The sequence below is a fragment of the Leucopleurus acutus genome, assembly GCF_964270905.1.
Source record: "Leucopleurus acutus genome assembly, chromosome: 20".
NCBI classification, from domain to species: domain Eukaryota; kingdom Metazoa; phylum Chordata; class Mammalia; order Artiodactyla; family Delphinidae; genus Leucopleurus; species Leucopleurus acutus.
In genome coordinates this window covers 58,112,592-58,132,209 of record NC_139162.1, presented here as the reverse complement: position 1 = coordinate 58,132,209, position 19,618 = coordinate 58,112,592, and the positions used below count along the sequence as shown (strand labels likewise).

The 19,618-nt window shown below is 42.6% G+C and overlaps 1 protein-coding gene and 1 long non-coding RNA gene across 2 annotated transcripts; one reads left to right on the top strand and one right to left on the bottom strand.

Annotated features, from left to right (window-relative positions):
• Positions 1 to 1,397: 1,397 nt before the first annotated feature.
• Positions 1,398 to 2,371, bottom strand: LOC309976401 (vomeronasal type-1 receptor 1-like; the record flags this gene model as incomplete). The annotated part of the gene is given in 3 exon segments (XM_082861966.1): positions 1,398 to 2,050; positions 2,053 to 2,080; positions 2,084 to 2,371. Coding segments are annotated over 3 exon segments (771 nt in total). The 5' UTR covers positions 2,174 to 2,371.
• Positions 2,372 to 6,131: 3,760 nt separating this feature from the next.
• On the top strand, positions 6,132 to 7,717 carry LOC309977150. Its single transcript, XR_014327028.1, has 3 exons — positions 6,132 to 6,321; positions 6,946 to 6,984; positions 7,597 to 7,717. It is a non-coding gene; the product is annotated as an uncharacterized lncRNA (long non-coding RNA).
• Positions 7,718 to 19,618: the final 11,901 nt, after the last annotated feature.

The following is a 19,618-nucleotide window of genomic DNA, read 5'->3' as shown; positions in this document are numbered from 1 at the left end:
TTTACAAATCCTTCAATGCTATTGATCTCTGAAGTGTTTAGAAATTCGGATTCCATGCGAACATTGTCTGGTAGATGTGAACATTGTCTGGTAGATGCAAGTGATTATACATTATCCTATTGTCCTGTAAATGCGCGCAGACTGAGGCATTAAAGTCATTTTTGTGAGCTTTAGTACGTTTTGTCTGGGAATTTAAAGAAAAGGAAAAAATCACCTGGGCCACAGTAGACAAGATAGAGGAGGCATATTGGACGGCTCTGACGAAGCCGGATGTGGTGGGATCCGGGCCTCTCCTTCCTGGTAGTCAATGATTAATGATTATGCCCAACTCAGTGAGAAACACCGTCTTATCCATAAAACATTAAATCATTTTATCTAAAAAACATAAATCTGTTTAACACATGCACATTCCTTTTTGTACTACACAGCTGACAGTTTCTCTTGTATGAAATATAACATTGGCTATTGTTTATTAAGGAGTACTACTCTCTGTACATTTATAAAATAGAAAGTTGTTGATAAACAAAATTTAACTGACTACATGTTAAAGATCTAAATGTGTGTATTGAATGATTTATGAATTTGGCAGCATCATATGTAGCAAGTAGAGAGGAGCTTCAAAGCTCTACGGAAAGAGAAAGATTTTTAAAGGCAACACAGGGAAGTCATAAACACAAAAAAGGATTATTTCACATAAGGTCATCTCCCTTTGGAGAAAAAAGTTCTTTTGAGGTGGGTTACCTCATCTTCCTTTGAGAAATGGAGATGGCCCATGTGACAGATGGTCCAATTGGTACCGACCTCACAATTCCACACTTACTGCTTCTGATTACATTTCTGGGGAAGGTTATAACTGCAGCTATGTTAGGTATTAAGTCTTGGTGTTAGCAGGAGTGACTCCACTTAGAGGCTGTTGTTTCTGGTTTAGCAAAGTGAAAAGTCTGATAATTCTATCTTGTGGAGAAAAGCAATGTTTATGCCATGGTAACTTTTATGAATTCTGTCTGCACATGAATGCATCTCTCTGTGTTTGCCTGTGTATTCATATATATATATATATATTCCATTTTTTTGTTTGTTTAGTAAAAGGGAATTCAAATTTTGTGTATAGATCTGTTGTTTACTTATTTAGCAAGGGTTGTTCTTATTTACTATTATATCCCCAATTCTAGCAGAATAATTTGGACCAACAATCATGTAATTTAAAAAATTAAAAATACAAATTAATATTGATCCAACTGGAGAAATCAGAAGACTTATAGCTATTTGAGCTAGATTAGGAAACTTTTTTTCCTGGTTCAGAAATCACGGAAGAACTTAGAGACATGGGTGTCACTGCTGATGAACACAAAGGAAAGCAGGTAAAGTGATGCTATTAGCACAGACGTGTCCATTAGCTACTGTTTTGGATTCACAATAAGAGTAATGCAAAGACTCAAAATGGAAGAGAGACAATAAAAGTAGACAAAGGAGCTCACTAGAATCAGGGTGGTGTGCGTGTCTGTAGCCTCATGGGAAGGTCTGGGGGAGAGTCTGTTGCTGTGAATGTGTTGGACTTGTTCCTTGTGCCTGTGCAGGAAAAGGACCATGTACCCACTAGTCCAGATCATGAAGCCCAAACATATAACATCCGTGTAAGATAATATAATTACACGTAATAAGCTGATAAATTTATCAGGCATGAGTGGGGAACAGTATCCATAATTTGTTTTTACACTTATATTTTTGCTACTTCTTGGGCCAATTACTCTAATAGGAATACAGACATTTACCAAGAGTTGTAGGATCCAGAAAAGAAAACTACAGAAACCAATACACTTTGTGGATCGAATTCTGAAGTCCACCCATAAAGAGGTTCTGGGGCAAAACTTAATGGCCTGGAACCCACTCAGAAGACTGGTAGTGCTGAGAGAAACCCCTCTGGCCAGTTTGTGTAAATAGAAGACAAGTTTACATCCAGCATCATCCAGGAAATATTTCAATCCAAAAGCTGCCATTGTCTGTGGGATCCCTATGGAGAAGAGAGACAAGTTGTTGGCTAAGGCCAGTGGTTGATAATCTGATCTGTGGATCTCAACTTCTATCCAGTCAACAAAGTGAAGTTTAAAAGACAAAAGAGGGAGGAGTTTCCCAGGATCACAACTCCAGTCTGAGTGAGGAAGATGATTTCCATTTCCAGGTTGACATGCCTTTAACTTTCTTCTTCTTTATTTTTTTTTAATTTTTGTTTGGCTGCGTTGGGTCTTCGGTGGGCTTTCTCTAGTTGTAGTGAGCGGGAGCTACTCTGCTGTGGCGTGCGGGCTTCTCATTGCAGAGCCTTCTCTTGTTGCAGAGCATGGGCTGTAGGCGTGCGGACTTCAGTAGTTGTGGTACGCAGGCTCAGTAGTGTGGCACACGGTCTTAGTTGCTCCACGGCATGTGGGATCTTCCCGGACCAGGGCTCAAACTTGTGTCCCCTGCATTGGCAGGTGGATTCTTAACTACTGCACCACCAGGGAAGTCCAACCCTTCACTTTCATATCTAGGAGATATTGATTTTAATTTGAGATAGAAATAAATGAATAAATGCTAGAAAGATAAATGAACATAAATGTGTCACCTTCTTCTGCTCAGCTGTATCTACTGCTAAACATAGCACATGATTTCCTCTCTTTTGGTAACACGTTTTCTTAATTTAACTGGATTATAGGCGTACATACTTATGGGTGCAGTGGTTATTAATAAAGGTCTTGAGATGGAATTCATACAAGTGTTCATATGAAGGGGTATTTGAATAAAGGATGCACCATTCACAGAACATATTTTCCTACAGCCATGAACTGAATGAAGATCATTTTCCTCCATGTATGAAATTATCTTCAGGATATATTCTTAAGTGAGAAAAGGCAAGTGGGTTAAAAGATGTTTAGTATTCTACAATTATTCTTATGATTGTGAAGGAATAAGAATATAAATAATGTAGATAAATACACATTTTCTCTCTACCTATCTATCTATACAATTACATTAAAAACAATTAAAGAATGAACTATAACCTTCAATAAGTAATGATATAGACGGGCAGAGATCAAACAATGTGGAGGGACGAATAGAAACTAGATATATCTGAATTAATTTACCTCAATTATAATTTTGACTTTGGGGTAAATATAAATATTTTACTTATTTATTAAACTATATTATATCAAAATAAAATTAAAACAATCAATCAAATTTAATGACAAAAGTAAAACAAATATATAAATCTCTTTGTGTAATAAAGTTGTAGTCTATCCATACAAAATAGTAATACTTAAAGTACTTTTTTTATTTTTGGCCTCACTGCACTGCTTTCAGGATCTTAGTTCCCCGACCAGGCATCCAACCTGGGCCCCTGGCAGTGGAAGCACAGAGTCCTGACCACAGGACCGCCAGGGAATTCCCCAAGTACATTTTTAAAAACAGTTTTGACTGTACATTTGTACTGAAACACATCTGTGGAAAATCCTTACGGAGATTTAAAAAATTTACTCATGTTTATATTTCAAGAAAATATTTATATTTAAAATTAATAAGTACATTATACAAGAGATTCGTCACAGTTTGATCAAAAGTTAGAAAAATTGAAAGGAAACAATTTAAGGAAAAATTATATCATTTTAAACTTGTTTGGAAGAATGAACTTAAACTTGATCTGTATTTGTTTAAACCATGTTTAAACCATATATGTATATTGTATCTCCTCTCATTAAAGGGATCTACAGATTATAGCCCTGTTCTGAGTAATTACCATCCAAATTACTCAGGCTGTGTTCTCCAAATGCACTTTCTCATGAAAGAAAATAGCATCTTTAAAAAATTTGCCAATTCCAGATCTAGTGCAGGAAATGTTCAAGATGGAACATCTATTCAATCCAGGACACAAGGACAGTCTACCACACAACTGGGGTCACGTGAGAATGAGGATGCCACAGGATTCAACTTGAAAAGCATCCCCCTCCACAGTTATGGTACAAATTAAATCTCAAAGAAAATTACCTGGACAAGTTTTAAATGCATCAAGTACTTTAAGTAACCACATGCTCGTAATGCTACAAAGCCAGAGTCAGAAACCTTTCAGAAAGTTAAGGAATTGACTATTTATTCTGGAAACATAAAAATAAAGGGAAATATGAATGATTTCTACTGTCTTTCCAGTACAGACTACTTCAAGGTAATCAAATAGAGGATGCAGAAAAGTTTTTTTAGAAGGATTCTAAGTGAAAATACAAAAATTGTAATAGAATATTAACATTCTGCTTCCTCTAGTATAGTAGTGGATCTACAGAATGATCATCAGTGACAGCTGCAACCAACCGATGACAGGCTGTGATATTGGGGCACATGGTTGTGCTGATCAATCCTCATGTCACAGAAAGGGTTAAATACAGCCTGTCATAATGGCTCTCCATTGTAGGCAATGAGAAGGACATTGTACCACCTGGGAACTATCCTTGACAAAAATATGAACAAACATTAGATCACCCTTTGGAGCAAATTATGCATTTATTGGCTATTTGGAAGAAGGTGTTAGACAATATAAAACAGCTGCAATTAGATAGTAGAATGATGGAAATGATCTTGTACAAATGATCCATTTTCTTCTCCACGAAAAAAAAGTTTTGAAGGAGAGAGAAATATTAATTACAACTGGTCTAAAAGACAAAATGACTGGATCGTGATTCAAATGATCTAAAAAGGAAATTTTTGGGGGGGAGGAAATTTGTTATGCGTAAACTCTGACCATGTGTTTGATGTCACTGTTATTTTTGTAGGTGTGAAATGCACATACATGCTCTGCTCATGAATGAATTTCATGTTTAAGAGATACATTCATGATTATATACTTTTAATTTTTTTGAAAACTATTTTCTTTCTTTTTAAAAATTAATTAGTTTATTTATTTTTGGCTGCGTTGGGTCCTGGTTCCTGCACGCTGGCCTTCTCCAGTTGCCGGGAGCAGAGGCTACTCTTTGTTGCAGTGTGCGGGTTTCACATTGCGGTGGCTTCTCTTGTTGCCGAGCACAGGCTCTAGGTGTGCGGGCTTCAGTAGTTGTGGCTCATGGACTCTAGAGCACAGGCTCAGTAGTTGTGGTGCAGGGACTTAGTTGCTCCACGGCATGTGGGATCGTCCCGGACCAGGGCTCGAACCCGTGTCCCCTGAATTGGCAGGCAGATTCTTAACCACTGCACCAACAGGGAAGCCCCCATTTAGATCTTTAACATGTAGTCAGTTAAATTTTGTTTATCAACAACTTTCTATTTTATAAATGTACAGAGAGTAGTACTCCTTAATAAACAATAGCCAATGTTATATTTCATACAAGAGAAACTGTCAGCTGTGTAGTACAAAAAGGAATGTGCATGTGTTAAACAGATTTATGTTTTTTAGATAAAATGATTTAATGTTTTATGGATAAGACGGTGTTTCTCACTGAGTTGGGCATAATCATTAATCATTGACTACCAGGAAGGAGAGGCCCGGATCCCACCACATCCGGCTTCGTCAGAGCCGTCCAATATGCCTCCTCTATCTTGTCTACTGTGGCCCAGGTGATTTTTTCCTTTTCTTTAAATTCCCAGACAAAACGTACTAAAGCTCACAAAAATGACTTTAATGCCTCAGTCTGCGCGCATTTACAGGACAATAGGATAATGTATAATCACTTGCATCTACCAGACAATGTTCACATCTACCAGACAATGTTCGCATGGAATCCGAATTTCTAAACACTTCAGAGATCAATAGCATTGAAGGATTTGTAAATGCACTTCGGGCTCCCCAGAAATTGGCCTTCGCCCCATTGAAAGGAAGCGAAGCTTCTCTCCGACCTAGAAGAACAAGGCCTTCAGCTCTGAGCAGCCCCGTGGCATTGCTTGACCCTTTCCCTGGGAGATTCCAGCAAAGGCGCCGCTCCTGCGGGCCTGTGTGCCGGCGGGAACTCCATTACCCAGAAAGCTATGCGCTGAGCGGCAGCGAAGAACACCCAATGAACATCCAGACTTTCGGCATTTCCGGGAGGGCGCACTGGGCGAAGGCGAGACTTCCTGTATTTTGTGGCGGTCATTTTGGCAGTCCTTGGGGTCAGAGCGCAGAGTCTGTATTGGGGAGACAGACAGAGGAGGCGCGGGAAGAGGCTTTGTCCCCAGTGACTAGAGGCGGTTCTATAGTCGGGCACATCGCCGCTTGCGGGGCCGGTCTGGAGACGTTGGTGCCCGGTCCGTTCGGGACGCTCGGCTGTCCCCTCTCTGCCCCGGCTTGTGGCTCAGGTGGCGGCGGCGGCGCCGAGGGACCCGCCTCAGGTAAACGCTCGTTCTGCGGGTCCTCACCGCCCTCGCCCCACCAGACACTAAAGCCCCGAGTGCGGGGCGCCTGCTCTCGTGCCCGCAGCCCAGGCCCCGGTGTCCAGGACGGTGAGGTGGCCGTGTGTGGGGCCCTGTTTCTGACAGACGGTGTGATGGCGCGTGGCAGAGGGTCACAGGTGGAGGCACCGGCAGGTGCAAAGGCTGGGAGGTCGGATTGAGCCGGGAGGATTGGGGAAAACTGGGGTCCGTGTTGCTTCTGCAGGGAACAAAGTGTGGGTAGAGTCGCACCTGCAGTGACAGGCTGAGGAGTTGTACCTTCCTTCTTAGGGCTCTTGGAGCCATGGAAATTTTTGCGTAAAAGGGACATGATCTAAGTTAAGTTTGAAAAAATCCCCAGAGTCTGTTCAGTGGAAGCACAAATTGTAGGGCTGCTGAGGACATTGCGGCAGAGGGTGTTTGGGGTTTTTTCCCCAAGGACACAAAACTGCTGAGAGTCAATACAGAGGTTAGATGGTCGGTCCGAGATTACCTGGCTCTGGTGACTCCCAGGGGTGCAGGGAAGGCCTGAGCCCCTGGTAGGATGCATGCTCACATCCCTCTAAGACCTGCCTCTTCCCACAGGTTTCCATGGCTGCGGAAGTGCTTTTGGAACCTAATCAGGTAAGTGGCGGTTTCGTCCTCCCTCACTGGTCCCAACCCCTATTTTCTCCAAATTTGTGGTGTCATGAGACTTGTCACGTGCCATTTTCCCAACCTTTGTGTGTGCGGACCTTAGAGAATACTAGCTCAGGGTCCTGAGTTGAGTCCAGGGGTTTGATGGAGGGGTTCCCATTTCAGGCCACCAATGGAAAGAGATGTAGAAGCTTATCACTAAAACGGGAAGTGCTTGGAGGTGAGGCTAAGCTGGTTTAGGGAATTGCAGGTCTCCTTCCTTTCTGGTGAGAACAAACTGGGTGTGGGGAGTAAGAGTCAGACTTGGAATGACTGCCTGTGAGGTTAGGCATCTGTTCTGCAGGCAGTGGGAGGTCTGGATCAGATGAGGGAGGTGTACGCATCTAGGTCTTAACAGGCCCCATGTGGTTGCAGAGTGGACAGCAGAGTGAACACAGTGCTGGGAGTATGAGAAGACAGCAGACACCAATGGCACCAGGATCTGGGATCTCCTCTGAGATCTTAGGAGGAGGATGGACATGGGGTAGATGTGTGAGGAGATAGATTGTGGGTCTTCAGGAGTGAGGCTGTTGATGATTTCATCTGTCTCTGTCCTAGCAGGGAAGTGTGACCTTTGAGGATGTGGCCCTGTATTTCTCCTGGGAGGAATGGGCTCTCCTTGATGAGGCTCAGAGATGCCTGTACCACGATGTGATGCTGGAGAATTTTGCACTTACATCTTCATTGGGTAAGCTCTTACACCTGCCCCTATGCCCTGGGCAAGGCTTGGCCTTCCTCTTTTCTCCAGGGTCAAGTATGTCTCCATCTAAACCATGGGTACTGCTTCCTTTCCCAGTTGCCTGGGTATGTGCTGTGGTTCAAGGGTTGAGCTGAGTGCATGTCTACTTCTCATCCTTATCACTCCAGCACCTCCTGCCCCGAAGCTTCACAGGGAAGGATTAGGTATCGCTGTTCTTTAGGTCAGCCTAATGGATCCCACCTGTCATGCCCTCTCTCTCGCTGGGTGACTGTCTAGTTCCATGGCACCCTAGTATTGCTCCCTTCCTGTACCTCACATTTATTTGTTCCTGACTGTGCCTGAAAGTGTAGTCACTTATATAGTCACTGCTTACACAAATTTTCTTGAGAGGTCTTTTGCTAAGATTCTTTTTTCTTTATTTTAGTTGTGGCAATTTTGCAAAACAAAATATTTACCACTTCTAAGTGGCATTTAGTAATTCTCATTGTACAACCATCACAATCATGCATCCACAGAAGTTTTTCATCTTGTAAACCTCAACTCTGTACCCATTAAACAGTAACTTCCCCCATCCCCTCACAACCACCATTCTACTTTCTCTATCTGAGTTTGACTATTCTGAGTGTCACATATTGGCAGAATCATCAGCAGTTTTTTTTTTTGGTCTGGCTTTTTTGACTTAGCATAATATCTTAAAGGTTCATCTGTGTTGTAGTATGTGTCAGAATTTCCTTTCTTTTTAAGGCTGAATAATATTCTATTTTATGAATGTAGCACATTGTGTTTACTATTAATCTATAGGGGGACACTTGAGTGCTTCTACATTTTGGCTCTTGTGTATAATGCTGTTATGAACATGGGTGTGCAGATATTTAGTGTCCCTGCTTCAATTTTTTTGGGTATATACGGAAAATTGGAATTGCTTCATCTTATGTTAAATCTGTCTTTAATAGAATTAAAATTACAGCTGCACAAAGGTTCCAATTTCTCCCATCCTTGCCAACACTTTTGTTTTTTTGGGTGATAACCATCCTAATTGGTATGAAGTGGTAGCATAGTTGGGTTTTTTTGTTTGTTTTGTTTTTGTTTTTTTTAAACAGGTATGTTCTTTTATTTATTTATTTATTTATGGCTGCATTTTGTCTTCGTTGCTGGGCGCGGGCTTTCTGTAGTTGTGGCGAGTGGGGGCTACTCTTCGTTGTGGGCAGGCTTCTCATTGTAGTGGCTTCTCTTGTTGCAGAGCATGGGCTCTAGGTGCACGGGCTTCAGTAGTTGTGGCATGTGGGCTCAGTAGTTGTGGCTCGCGGGCTCTAGAGCCCAAGCTCAAGAGTTGTGGTGCACAGGCTTAGTTGCTTCGCAGCCTGTGGGATCTTGCTGGATCAGGGATCACATCCGTGTCCCCTGCATTGACAGGCAAATTCTTAACCACTGCACCACCAGGGAAGTCCCAGTATCATAATGTTTCAATTTGCATTTCCCTAACAACTGGTGATCTTGAGCATCTTTTTGTGTGCTTATTACCCTTTTGTATATCTTTGTTGGAGTAATGTCTGTTGAAGTCTTTTCCCAATTTTTTTTTTTTTGCGGTACGCGGGCCTCTCACTGTTGTGGCCTCTCCCGTTGCGGAGCACAGGCTCCGGACGCACAGGCTCAGCGGCCATGGCTCACGGGCACAGCCGCTCTGCGGCATGTGGGTTTTTCCCAGACCAGGGCACGAACCCGTGTCCCCTGCATCGGCAGGTGGACTCTCAACCACTGGCCCACGAGGGAAGCCCTTTTCCCAACTTTTGAATCAAGTTGCTTGATGTTTTTGTTTTTGAATTTTAGGAATTCTCTATATATTCTGGATATTAATTTTTTATCAGATATTTGACTTGTAAATATTATCTCCCATTATGTAAGTTGCCTTTTTACTATTTTCTTAGCATCGTTTGATGTACCAAAGTTTTTCATTTCTATGAAGTCCAGTTTGTTTTCCTTTTGTTCCTTGTGCCTTTGATGTCATTTCCAAGGAATCACTGCCAAATGCAATGTCATGGAGTTTTCCTCTGTTTTCTTTGAAGCATTTTATATTTGTAGCTCTTAAGTTTATATCTTTGATCCATTTTGAGTTAATTTATGTACCTGGTGTCCATCTAATTTCATTCTTATGCATGTGGTATTCAGTTTTCCCAGCATCATGTGTTGAAAAGCCTGTCCTTCCCTGTCGAATGGTCTTGGCCTCGTTTTTGAAAACCATTTAACCATATATGTGAGAGTTTATTTCTGAGCTCTTTATTCTGTGCCATTTGTCTGTATGTCTGCCTTGATTCCAGTATCACACTGTTTTGATTACTGTAGCTTCATACTGATAACTTGAAATTTAGAATTGTGACTCCTCCAACTTTGTTCTTCTTTTTCAAGATTGTTTTGGCTGTTTGTTGTCATTTGAGATTGCATATGAATTTTAGGATGAATTTTTATATTACTGCAGAAAACATCATTAGAATTTTGATAGGGATTGCATTGAGTCTGTAGATGGCTTGGGGGTCATATCGACATCTTCACAATATTAAGTTTTCCAATTTATGAGCATAGAAGTCTTTCCATTTACTGTCTTTAATTTTTTTTTAGCAGTGTTTTATACTTTTTAGTGTACAAGTCTTACTTCCTTAGTTAAGTTTATTTCTAAGTATTTTATTCTTTTGATAGATAGTTTTATAAGTGGAGTTTTTTCTTAGTTTCCTGTTCAGATTGTTCATTGTTAGTGTGTAGAAGTACAACTGTGGAAAACTGCCGCCATGTCCTGCCTGCCGTCTGCCGCACATGGTGGGTAGTTGATCCAGGACCTTGCTTCATACGTGTGGAGGGAAGCCCTTCCCCTGAAGTTAGTTATGACTTACAGCAATTGGGTAAACTACACCTGTGTGTAGAATTGAAACATTTTTCTTTTCTCCCTGCCTGGTGCCTCCAGAAATTGGGGACTCTTGGGTTCTGAACAGCCTTATCAGGGGAATGGAAAAGGCTGACTCCTGGCATGTGCAGGAATCTCAATATTTTGGGAACTTCTAGAAGAGAAAAATCCACCAAGGCATAATCTGGTGGCATGCCTTTGGCATGGCTTTCCTGGCCTTGAGAGGCCTTTTGGGAATTCATTCTGACACTCCTTCTGAGGAATTCCACCACAACTAGTTTGGAGGAGCTTAAGTGGTCAATTGACCACACTTGTTTTACAAACAGATTAGTTTCGATTTGGCTGTTTGGTGGAGATGAGGGTAATTTCAAGGAGAAAAAAGGCTATGTTTTAGTGGATATTAAATTCTAGTTCTGTTAATTGAGGTTTGTATTTATGAAAGTTATTATGTTAGCCATATTTTTGCCCTGATGTTCTGGATGGAAAGAAACTTATCTAGTGAAATTGCCACAGAGTGTGTGACAGTGTGACTGTGTCACATTAAGTGTGACATTGCTTGCTTTAAGTCTGCTACTAAAAGCACATGTACAATGCTTGTGTGACAATTGGGTATAAGAAATATATGGTCTAGGGCTTCCCTGGTGGCACAGTGGTTAAGAATCCACCTGCCAGTGCAGCGGACATGGGTTCGAGCCCTGGACCAGGAAGATCCCCATGCCACGCAACAACTAAACACGTGCACCACAACTACTGAAGCCCACGTGCCTAGAGCCCGTGCTCTGTAACAAGAGAAGCCACCAAATGAGAAGCCCACGCACCACAATGAAGAGTAGCCCCTGCTCACTGCAACTAGAGAAAGCCCATGTGCAGCAACAAAGACCCAATGTAGCCAAAAATAAATAAATCAATTTATTTTAAAAAAAGAAAGAAAGAAGTATATGGGGGCTTCCCTGGTGGTGCAGTGGTGGAGAATCTGCCTGCCAATGCAGGAGACACGGGTTCGAGCCATGGTCTGGGAAGATCCCACATGCCGCGGAGCAACTAAGCCCGTGCGCCACAGCTACTGAGCCTGCACGACTGGAGCCTGTGCTCCGCAACAAGAGAAGGCCACAACAGTGAGAGGCCCGTGCACCGCGATGAAGAGTGGCCCCCGCTCGCCACAAGTAGAGAAAGCCCTCGCACAGAAACGAAGACCCAACACAGCCAAAAATAAATAAATAAATAAATTTAAAAAAAAAGAAGTATATGGCCTATAAAGTGTTTGCCCATTAACATTCCTCTGAGCCTGTTCATGAGATCTGATTGGTTTTTCCCCACCTTGTATAACTAGGCAAATATAAAGGAGGCCTAGCACTGAGGGACATGATCTGAACCTGGGGTAGGAGCCAGCACCCCAGCCTAGAGGGACGGATATTTTAGTCATCAATGTTTTCTACTGAGAGATTTGCAATCAGAAGGGGAAATGATGGGAAAAATCTCCATGTGTTGAGGTATTGGGGAGTCATTCTGGCTTAACTTAAATTTTACTGATCAGAGCAGCCTATTTGTGATCTTTCAGACATGCGTTGTACGTCTGCTTTGGCCATTGAGGAAGGGAATGTGTTTGAAAGTCAAAATGGAGTAACTTGTTCAGACATCCAAGGTGAAACTAAGGGGCCATCGTATACATGATTTTAGTCACGTTCTTGTGTTATTGAAAGTTGAGTTTTTGAACTGTTTTACAGACTAGGAGAAAAACCACAGGCAGGTGTGTTATCTCAGAATGTGGTTACTGCTTGTGTTTTGCTTAATTGTCATAATCTCCCCTGTGTTGTGCCTGTTAGATGTCTTAAATTTCATCTCTAGCCTGAAGGAGGAAATCTATTCCACGACTGAGCAGCAACACTGGCCTCACTGTGAAGTGAGTCTAATTGCTGGGTCTCCAGCGAGATGCGATTGTCAACCTTCTCTGGACTTCCATGAAAAATTGACCTGGCTACTATGACTATTTGGGGACTACTGACAATGGGGGAGAAAGACTCTCACCATATTTTTGTCCCGCATGCCAGTACATCAGAAGGAGCCCTGTTGAACTAAGATCTCGCATGCTTCATGGCACAGCCAAAAATTAAAAAAAAGAAAAAAAAAAGAAATAAAAAAGAAGGACCCCGTTGGTAAACGTTACTATACAGCTGACTGCCCATGAGCCTCCCTTGGCTATACTGTGTGGAATGGAATAGGCTGGCTTCTGGACACATAAGTCCAACTAGTGGGATTAACTCTTTTGTGTTTGGAAGGATCTAATGGGTCCAACCTTAATGGCACTCAACCTAGCATGGGGAGACAGATCTGTAGTGCGACTGCTGACCATTGGCCAGGTCACCAGAATGTTTCTTTAAAATCCGGACCTCCCCATGGGGGTAGCTCTGGGTTTGTGAAAACCCGGGGTGGCCTTACCTTCCTTATAACTGGACAGGGCACTCTTACTATTGACTCTCTTTCCATTGACCTTGTAAGATCTTGGCTCCAAAATTTGCCCACATCCTGGCAAATGACTCTTCTGAGCATAGTAGGTATCTTGATACTCTGAGGCTGCTGCTGTCTGTATTGTATTTGTGGTATCTGGTTGCAGTGCCCCCTACATACTTGACCCCAGGGATATCGCAGAAGAGGGTAGACCAAGATTGTAAGGGTCGTGCAGTGTGTGTAGGGGTAGAGTGTATGGTCAGGCCACTCAAGATGGCTGTTCTCTTGCTCTCTGTACATCCCCTGCCCGACCATTGCCTGCTTCATCTATACCCTATGCACATGACTGACCTTCCTACTCACTTGCCCCAGGCCCCAGCTAGTGATCATTCTTATCAAAGGGGTGGTGAGGGGTTTGCCTCTCTACTGGTTTCCCTGGTAACTAATGAGCCCACCTGATGCCAGTTCCCCTATAACTGGTAATCTTCTGTTCCCCCGGGAGCAAGGACTGTTGTCATGTCCTGCCCATTGTCTGCTGTACAGGGTGGGGTGTCACGTCAGGACCTTGCTTCAGATTTGTAAGCTCCCCCATCCATTAAACCATTGATGTCTCTGTTGCTGGGAGGAAAAAAAAAAAAAACACAACTGTTTAATTCTTTTTTTTTTTTTTTTTTTTTTTTGCCACACTGCCTGGCTTGGAGGATCTTAGTTCCGGACCAGGGAGTGAACCCAGACCTTGGCAGTGAAAGCTCTGAGTCCTAACTACTGGACCACTAGGGAATTCCCACAACTGTTTAATTTGTATGCTCTTCCTTTGCTGAATTCATTTATTCTAACAGTTTTGTGGTGGAATCTTTAAAATTTCATGAGCTATGGATGCCTTTTGTCTTTCCTGCCTAATGCTCTGTCTAGAATTTCCAGCACTATGTTGAATAGTAGTGGTGGAAGCTGGTGTCCTTTTCTTGTTTTTGATATTGTAGGAATACTTTTCAGTCTTTTACCGTTGAGTACAATATTTGTCATGGATTTTAAATCCTTTGCTTTTATTATGTTAAGCTAGTTTCCTTCTATTGATAGTTTGTTGAGTATTTTATCATGAAAGGGTATTAAATTTTGTCATGTGGTTTTTGTGCATTGATTGAGGTGGTATGATTTTTTCCTCATTCTGTTAATGTGATATATTACACTGAATTTTGTATCTGTTTTAAAAATATTTATTTATTTATTTATTGGCTGCATCAGATCTTAGTTGCAGCACGCAGGATCTTCCTTGCAGCATATGTGATCTTTCACTGTGGTGCATGCTTCGTTGTGGCGTGCAGGTTCAGTAGTTGTGGCTTAAGGGCTTTAGTTGCCCCGCGACATGTAGGATCTTAGTTCCCTGACCAGGGATCGAAACCATGTCCCCTGCATTGGAAGGTGGATTCTTAACCACTGGAACACCAGGGAAACCCCTGAATTTTTTATGTTGAACCATCCTGGCAAGTTGTGTCTTGTAGAAAGCATATAGTTGGATTATGTTCTTTTATCCATTCTGCCAGTTTCTCTTTTGCTTAGAAATTTTATTCCATTGACATTTAGAATAATTACTAATGAGGGGGGAATTACTTCTGTCATTTTGCTATTTGTTTTCTACATGTCTTTTGGTCTCTTTTGTCCCTTGTTTCCTCATTACTGTTTTTTGTGTTCCACTTGTGTTTTGGTAGTAAAATGTTTACATTTTTTGTCATTTCCTTTGTGTACTTTCTATAGCTATTTTTTTCTTTGTAGTTACCATGGAAATTACATTTACCATGCTAAAATTATAACACATTATTTGAATTTATACCCTTTTAGCTTCAACGATATTTTAACAAGGGTGAAAGGGGGTGGAGGGATAAACTGTTGGTTTGTATGTCCCATGATTTTTTTTTGTTGTTGAAAAATGGGTGTTTGTATCTTACATTGTGGTAACTTGAGATTCAGTTCTCCCTCTTCCTAGGGTTTGCTGGGATCTGTTTGTTTGTCTTTCTGTTTGTTTGTTTAATGGCTATAGGGTGTCTCCAACCTGGAGATCAGTCTGAGGTATAAAGTTAAGGTCTACTCAGATTTTTTTCTTACCCAGATATGCATGGTGACTTTGTAAATTCCCCTGCATATATGATTGATTTTGAGTGCCTTAGTCCTTGAATTTCTGCCTATCAAAATGGGACTAAGAGAAAAATGATGTGAGGGGGGTGGACGGAATAGACGCCTGCCCTTTAAATCCCCTGTGAAATTGCTTCAGCTAGTGAGGGGAGGGCCTTTGCAACATTGGTAGTGTGGTTTCCAACAATGGCTGCCCAACTCTGTAGCACTACCATCATTAGAAGCAGCAAAAAGAGCACAGATTTCTGATATTTGGAGGACAGATGCCTTATTGCCCAACCTGGCTCCTAGAAGCTTCTCCAGGAACACGTACATGGTGCCTGCCCCAGGGCTCAGAGTTAGGGGAGTTGGAGAATGAAAACCATTACCATGCTAAGAGCTGAAAGTGATCAAAATTAAAGCAGTTTAGCATTGCAGAGGGGTTACATCAGATTGATTCTACCAGTATAGTTGTCCAGAAGGGAAGACACATTGCTGGTTCTTACTTTTCTGCTCTCTTACCTCTGTCTGTCCTTAGGAACTTTTTTGTAGTATTTAAATAGCTTTCTGGTGGTCTATTGTGTGCTGAGTTGTCTGGGACAGTATTGGCTACTGACTTGTCCTGTCATTCCCTTAGGAATTGGGTACTCTTGGTCTCATGCAGATCCTCAGATGAAGCTACAGAAAATGTCCTCTGCTTCACAGGATGGACATGACTCCATTCTCAACAAGATGGGCTCAGAGCAGGCCTGACACAGATGAATGGCATTTGAGAGAGGACATCACTTCAGGGCTTTGTCAAAATCATACAAAGAACCTGTCCTGTTTAATTGTGTTTTTGTGCCATTGCTAGTGGCCACACCTCACTTCTACCTTCCCTTCTCCATTCTTAACACTTTGCTGACTTGTCATTTCTACTAGTCATTTTTATTCTGACTCCAGCTGAGAGCTACTCCCCACCTCTCTGGACTGCTTACCTCACTTATTCCTCACACTGTTCCCTCCTTAGTGCATTCCCACTTTGTAGTGTCCTAAAGTGTGTAAGTGTCTAATTATCCTTAAGCATTTTTTACCTTTGTTCCAGTCAGATTTTTCTGGGACTGGACTGGACTTCTGCACAGCATCCCATTGTCAGCAGATATAATCCTGCTAAAAGCCATTAGCAGAAGAATGAGCTGTAGGACATGCCTTTCTCCCTGGGCCACACCCTTTACTCATGTCCTGTGCCTGGGGAGGCCCACACCATCCTGTGAACTTAGGGAACCAGTGGGGCACAGCAGCTGCTTCCTCAAGCTGACCCCAACTTTCTTTTCCTGAAAACAGTTTCATGGACTGATTCTTTGATGCATCAATTTACATTTGTGATTGTTTTGTCCCCTCTCAATATAGTTAACGTGTACTTCACCATCACTTTTTCAGGCTGTTGGCATGAAGTGGAAGATAAGGAAACATCTCCTGAACAGAGCATTTCTGTAGAAGGAGTGTCACAGATCAGAACTCTTAAAGCAATTTCATCTCCCCAGAAGGCCCAGCCCTTTGAGATGTGGGGCCCAATCTTGAGAGATATTTTGCACTTGCCTGAGCACCAGGGAATGCATCTTGGGCAGAAACCATACATGTATGGGAAACAATTTTATTTCACTGCCAACCTTCAGCAGTACCAGGGGCAGCACATTGGAAAGATACCCATCAGAAGTTCTGCAGACCAAGGCTTGTATGTAAAGAGTTGCACAACCCACTTGTCAGGGAAATCCATTATCTGTATGGAGATTGCGAAGGACTTCTTAGCCAGCATGGGATTTTTCCATCAACAGGTCATTCACACTGAGGAGAAGCCAAACAACAGTAATGAGTGTGAGGCTGTCTTTCACAGTGGAAAAAAGCATCAGAACTGGGGAGAAGGCAAAAAAGCCCTCAACTGCACAGACACACTTGTTGAGGACCAAGGAGTCCTCACTAGAGAAGGGCTTTACGAGTGCAGCAAATGTGGAAAAGCCTGTACCCGAAGATGTAACCTCATTCAGCACCAGAAAGTCCACACTGGAGAAAGGCCTTACGAATGCCATGAATGTGGAAAATTCTTTACCTACCTTTCCAGCTTCATTATACATCAGAGAGTTCACACTGGAGAAAGGCCTTATGAGTGCAGTGAATGTGGGAAATCCTTTAGCCAGAGCTATAGCCTCAATAGCCATAGGAAAGTTCACACAGGAGAAAAACCTTATGAGTGCAGGGAATGTGGGAAGTCTTTTAGTCAAAGATCTAACCTCATTCAACATCAGAGAGTTCACACTGGAGAAAGGCCTTATGAGTGCAGTGAATGTGGGAAATCCTTTAGCCAAAACTTTAGCCTCATTTACCACCGGAGAGTTCACACTGGAGAACGGCCTCATCAGTGCGGTGAATGTGGGAAATCCTTTAGCCGAAGCTCCAGCCTCATTCACCACAGGAGACTTCATACTGGAGAAAGGCCTTATGAGTGCAGTAAATGTGGGAAATCCTTTAAGCAAAGCTCCAGCTTTAGTTCACATCGGAAAGTCCACACAGGAGAAAGGCCCTATGAGTGTGGGGACTGTGGAAAATCATTTAGCCATAGTTCCAACCTCAAGAACCACTGGAGAGTTCACACTGGAGAAAGGCCTATTGAGTGCAATGAATGTGGGAAATCGTTTAGCTGCAAATCTAACCTCGTTAAACACCTGAGAGTCCACACAGGAGAAAGGCCGTATGAGTGTGGGGACTGTGGAAAATCCTTTAGCCAAAGTTCCAGCCTCATCCAGCACCAGAGAGTTCACACTGGAAAAAGGTCCTGAGTGCAGTGAATGTTGGAAAAAATTTTCAGCTGCAAATATAACCTCATTCAACACGAGAAACTTCACACTAGTGAAGGGCCATAGATAGCTGGGATGTGCAGTTTCCTTCTAGTGTAATTACAGAGAAGGATAGAAGTTGTGAGGGAGCCATTTACCTGAATTAAAGCCCATACATCCAAAAATCTGCAGTGGGGAGTGTTATGTAGGAATCCTTAAGGAGCTGTGTTATACTTTATTTCCTGCCAGGCTCTTTCTAGCTTTATGTCACTGCCAGTATGACAGAATTCATTTCACCTGTGTTACCCAGCAGGTTCACACAATGTGCAAAAGTTATCTCCCAACATGTTCAGGGAAGTTGACTTCTGTCCCATTCCTGTTTGCGGGGTAAGTAATGAGTAGTCTTACCTCTTGTGGGATCCTCATTCCCTTCCCATTTCCAAAGTAGGGCCTGGACCCAATCCAGTTTGGGTCCAGTGGACCCAGTCTGAGTTCTATTTGTGACTTGCCAGGAAGGACTGCATTTTCAGGGACATGTTTGTTTATGGTGACATTTCTTTTGGATTTTCCCAGCCTCTGAGTCACAAAGCTGGGAATTGCAAGCCTCCTATTGCTCTGCATTTTGCAATAATAAAGGCATTAATGTTTAAGCTACCTTTGGTGTTGGAGTTCCATTCACTGTGTGAGGTGATCTGAAAACAACTGGGCTCTACCAGCATTAAGGACTACACAGCTCTCATGGTGGGAGGGGGGTCCCATGCTTTGTGTGCCTCACATGTCAGTATGATTAAGAATATAGCTCTTGGGCTTCCCTGGTGGTGCAGTGGTTGACAGTCCGCCTGCCGATGCAGGTGACTCGGGCTCGTGCCCTTGTCTGGGAGGATCCCACATGCCACGGAGCAGCTAGGCCCATGAGCCATGGCCGCTGAGCCTGCGCATCTGGAGACTGTGCTCCACAATGGGAGAGGCCACAGTGGTGAGAGGCCCGTGTACCACACACACACACACACACACACACACACACACACACACACACTATATATATATATATATATATATATATATATATATATATATATCTTTCTGGTTTTGGTCTAAGGTAAATATATTGTTGCCCAGGTTCTCCTAGAAAAGACTGCAGGGTTTTAGGGTCCTAATTTGTGGACTGGGTATCAGGATTTTTTGTGGGCTCAGAAAACACCCTGAGGAGCCAGGAAGTTATGACAGCCTTCAGTGCTTCTGATAACGACACAAATTTTTTTTCTTATTCACAGTAAATATCACATAATGCTCAGCAGTTATCCTGCAAAAGAACCACATGCCGTGATCCCCAGAGTTCACTAGATAATGCCACTGTAAGACTAGGGCCAGGGGGAACCATCTTGGTAAAGAAACCCTGGAGTGGAGGAGAGTGCAGTGGAGTAGATGGAGTGTGCCCCTTCTAAAATTGCATCAACAAATGCTCCATTGACTCTGACTGTGCAGTATCAGTGGGCACAGATGACCAGAAATTCTCACAACCTCCAGGCAAGTGTATATTTTGTAGCTGAGGTCCTTGTGAAAGAAAATAAGCTATTGTTTTTCTGGATTCCTATAGCCTCTCTGGGATGTTCACCTAAAGGCCATTGC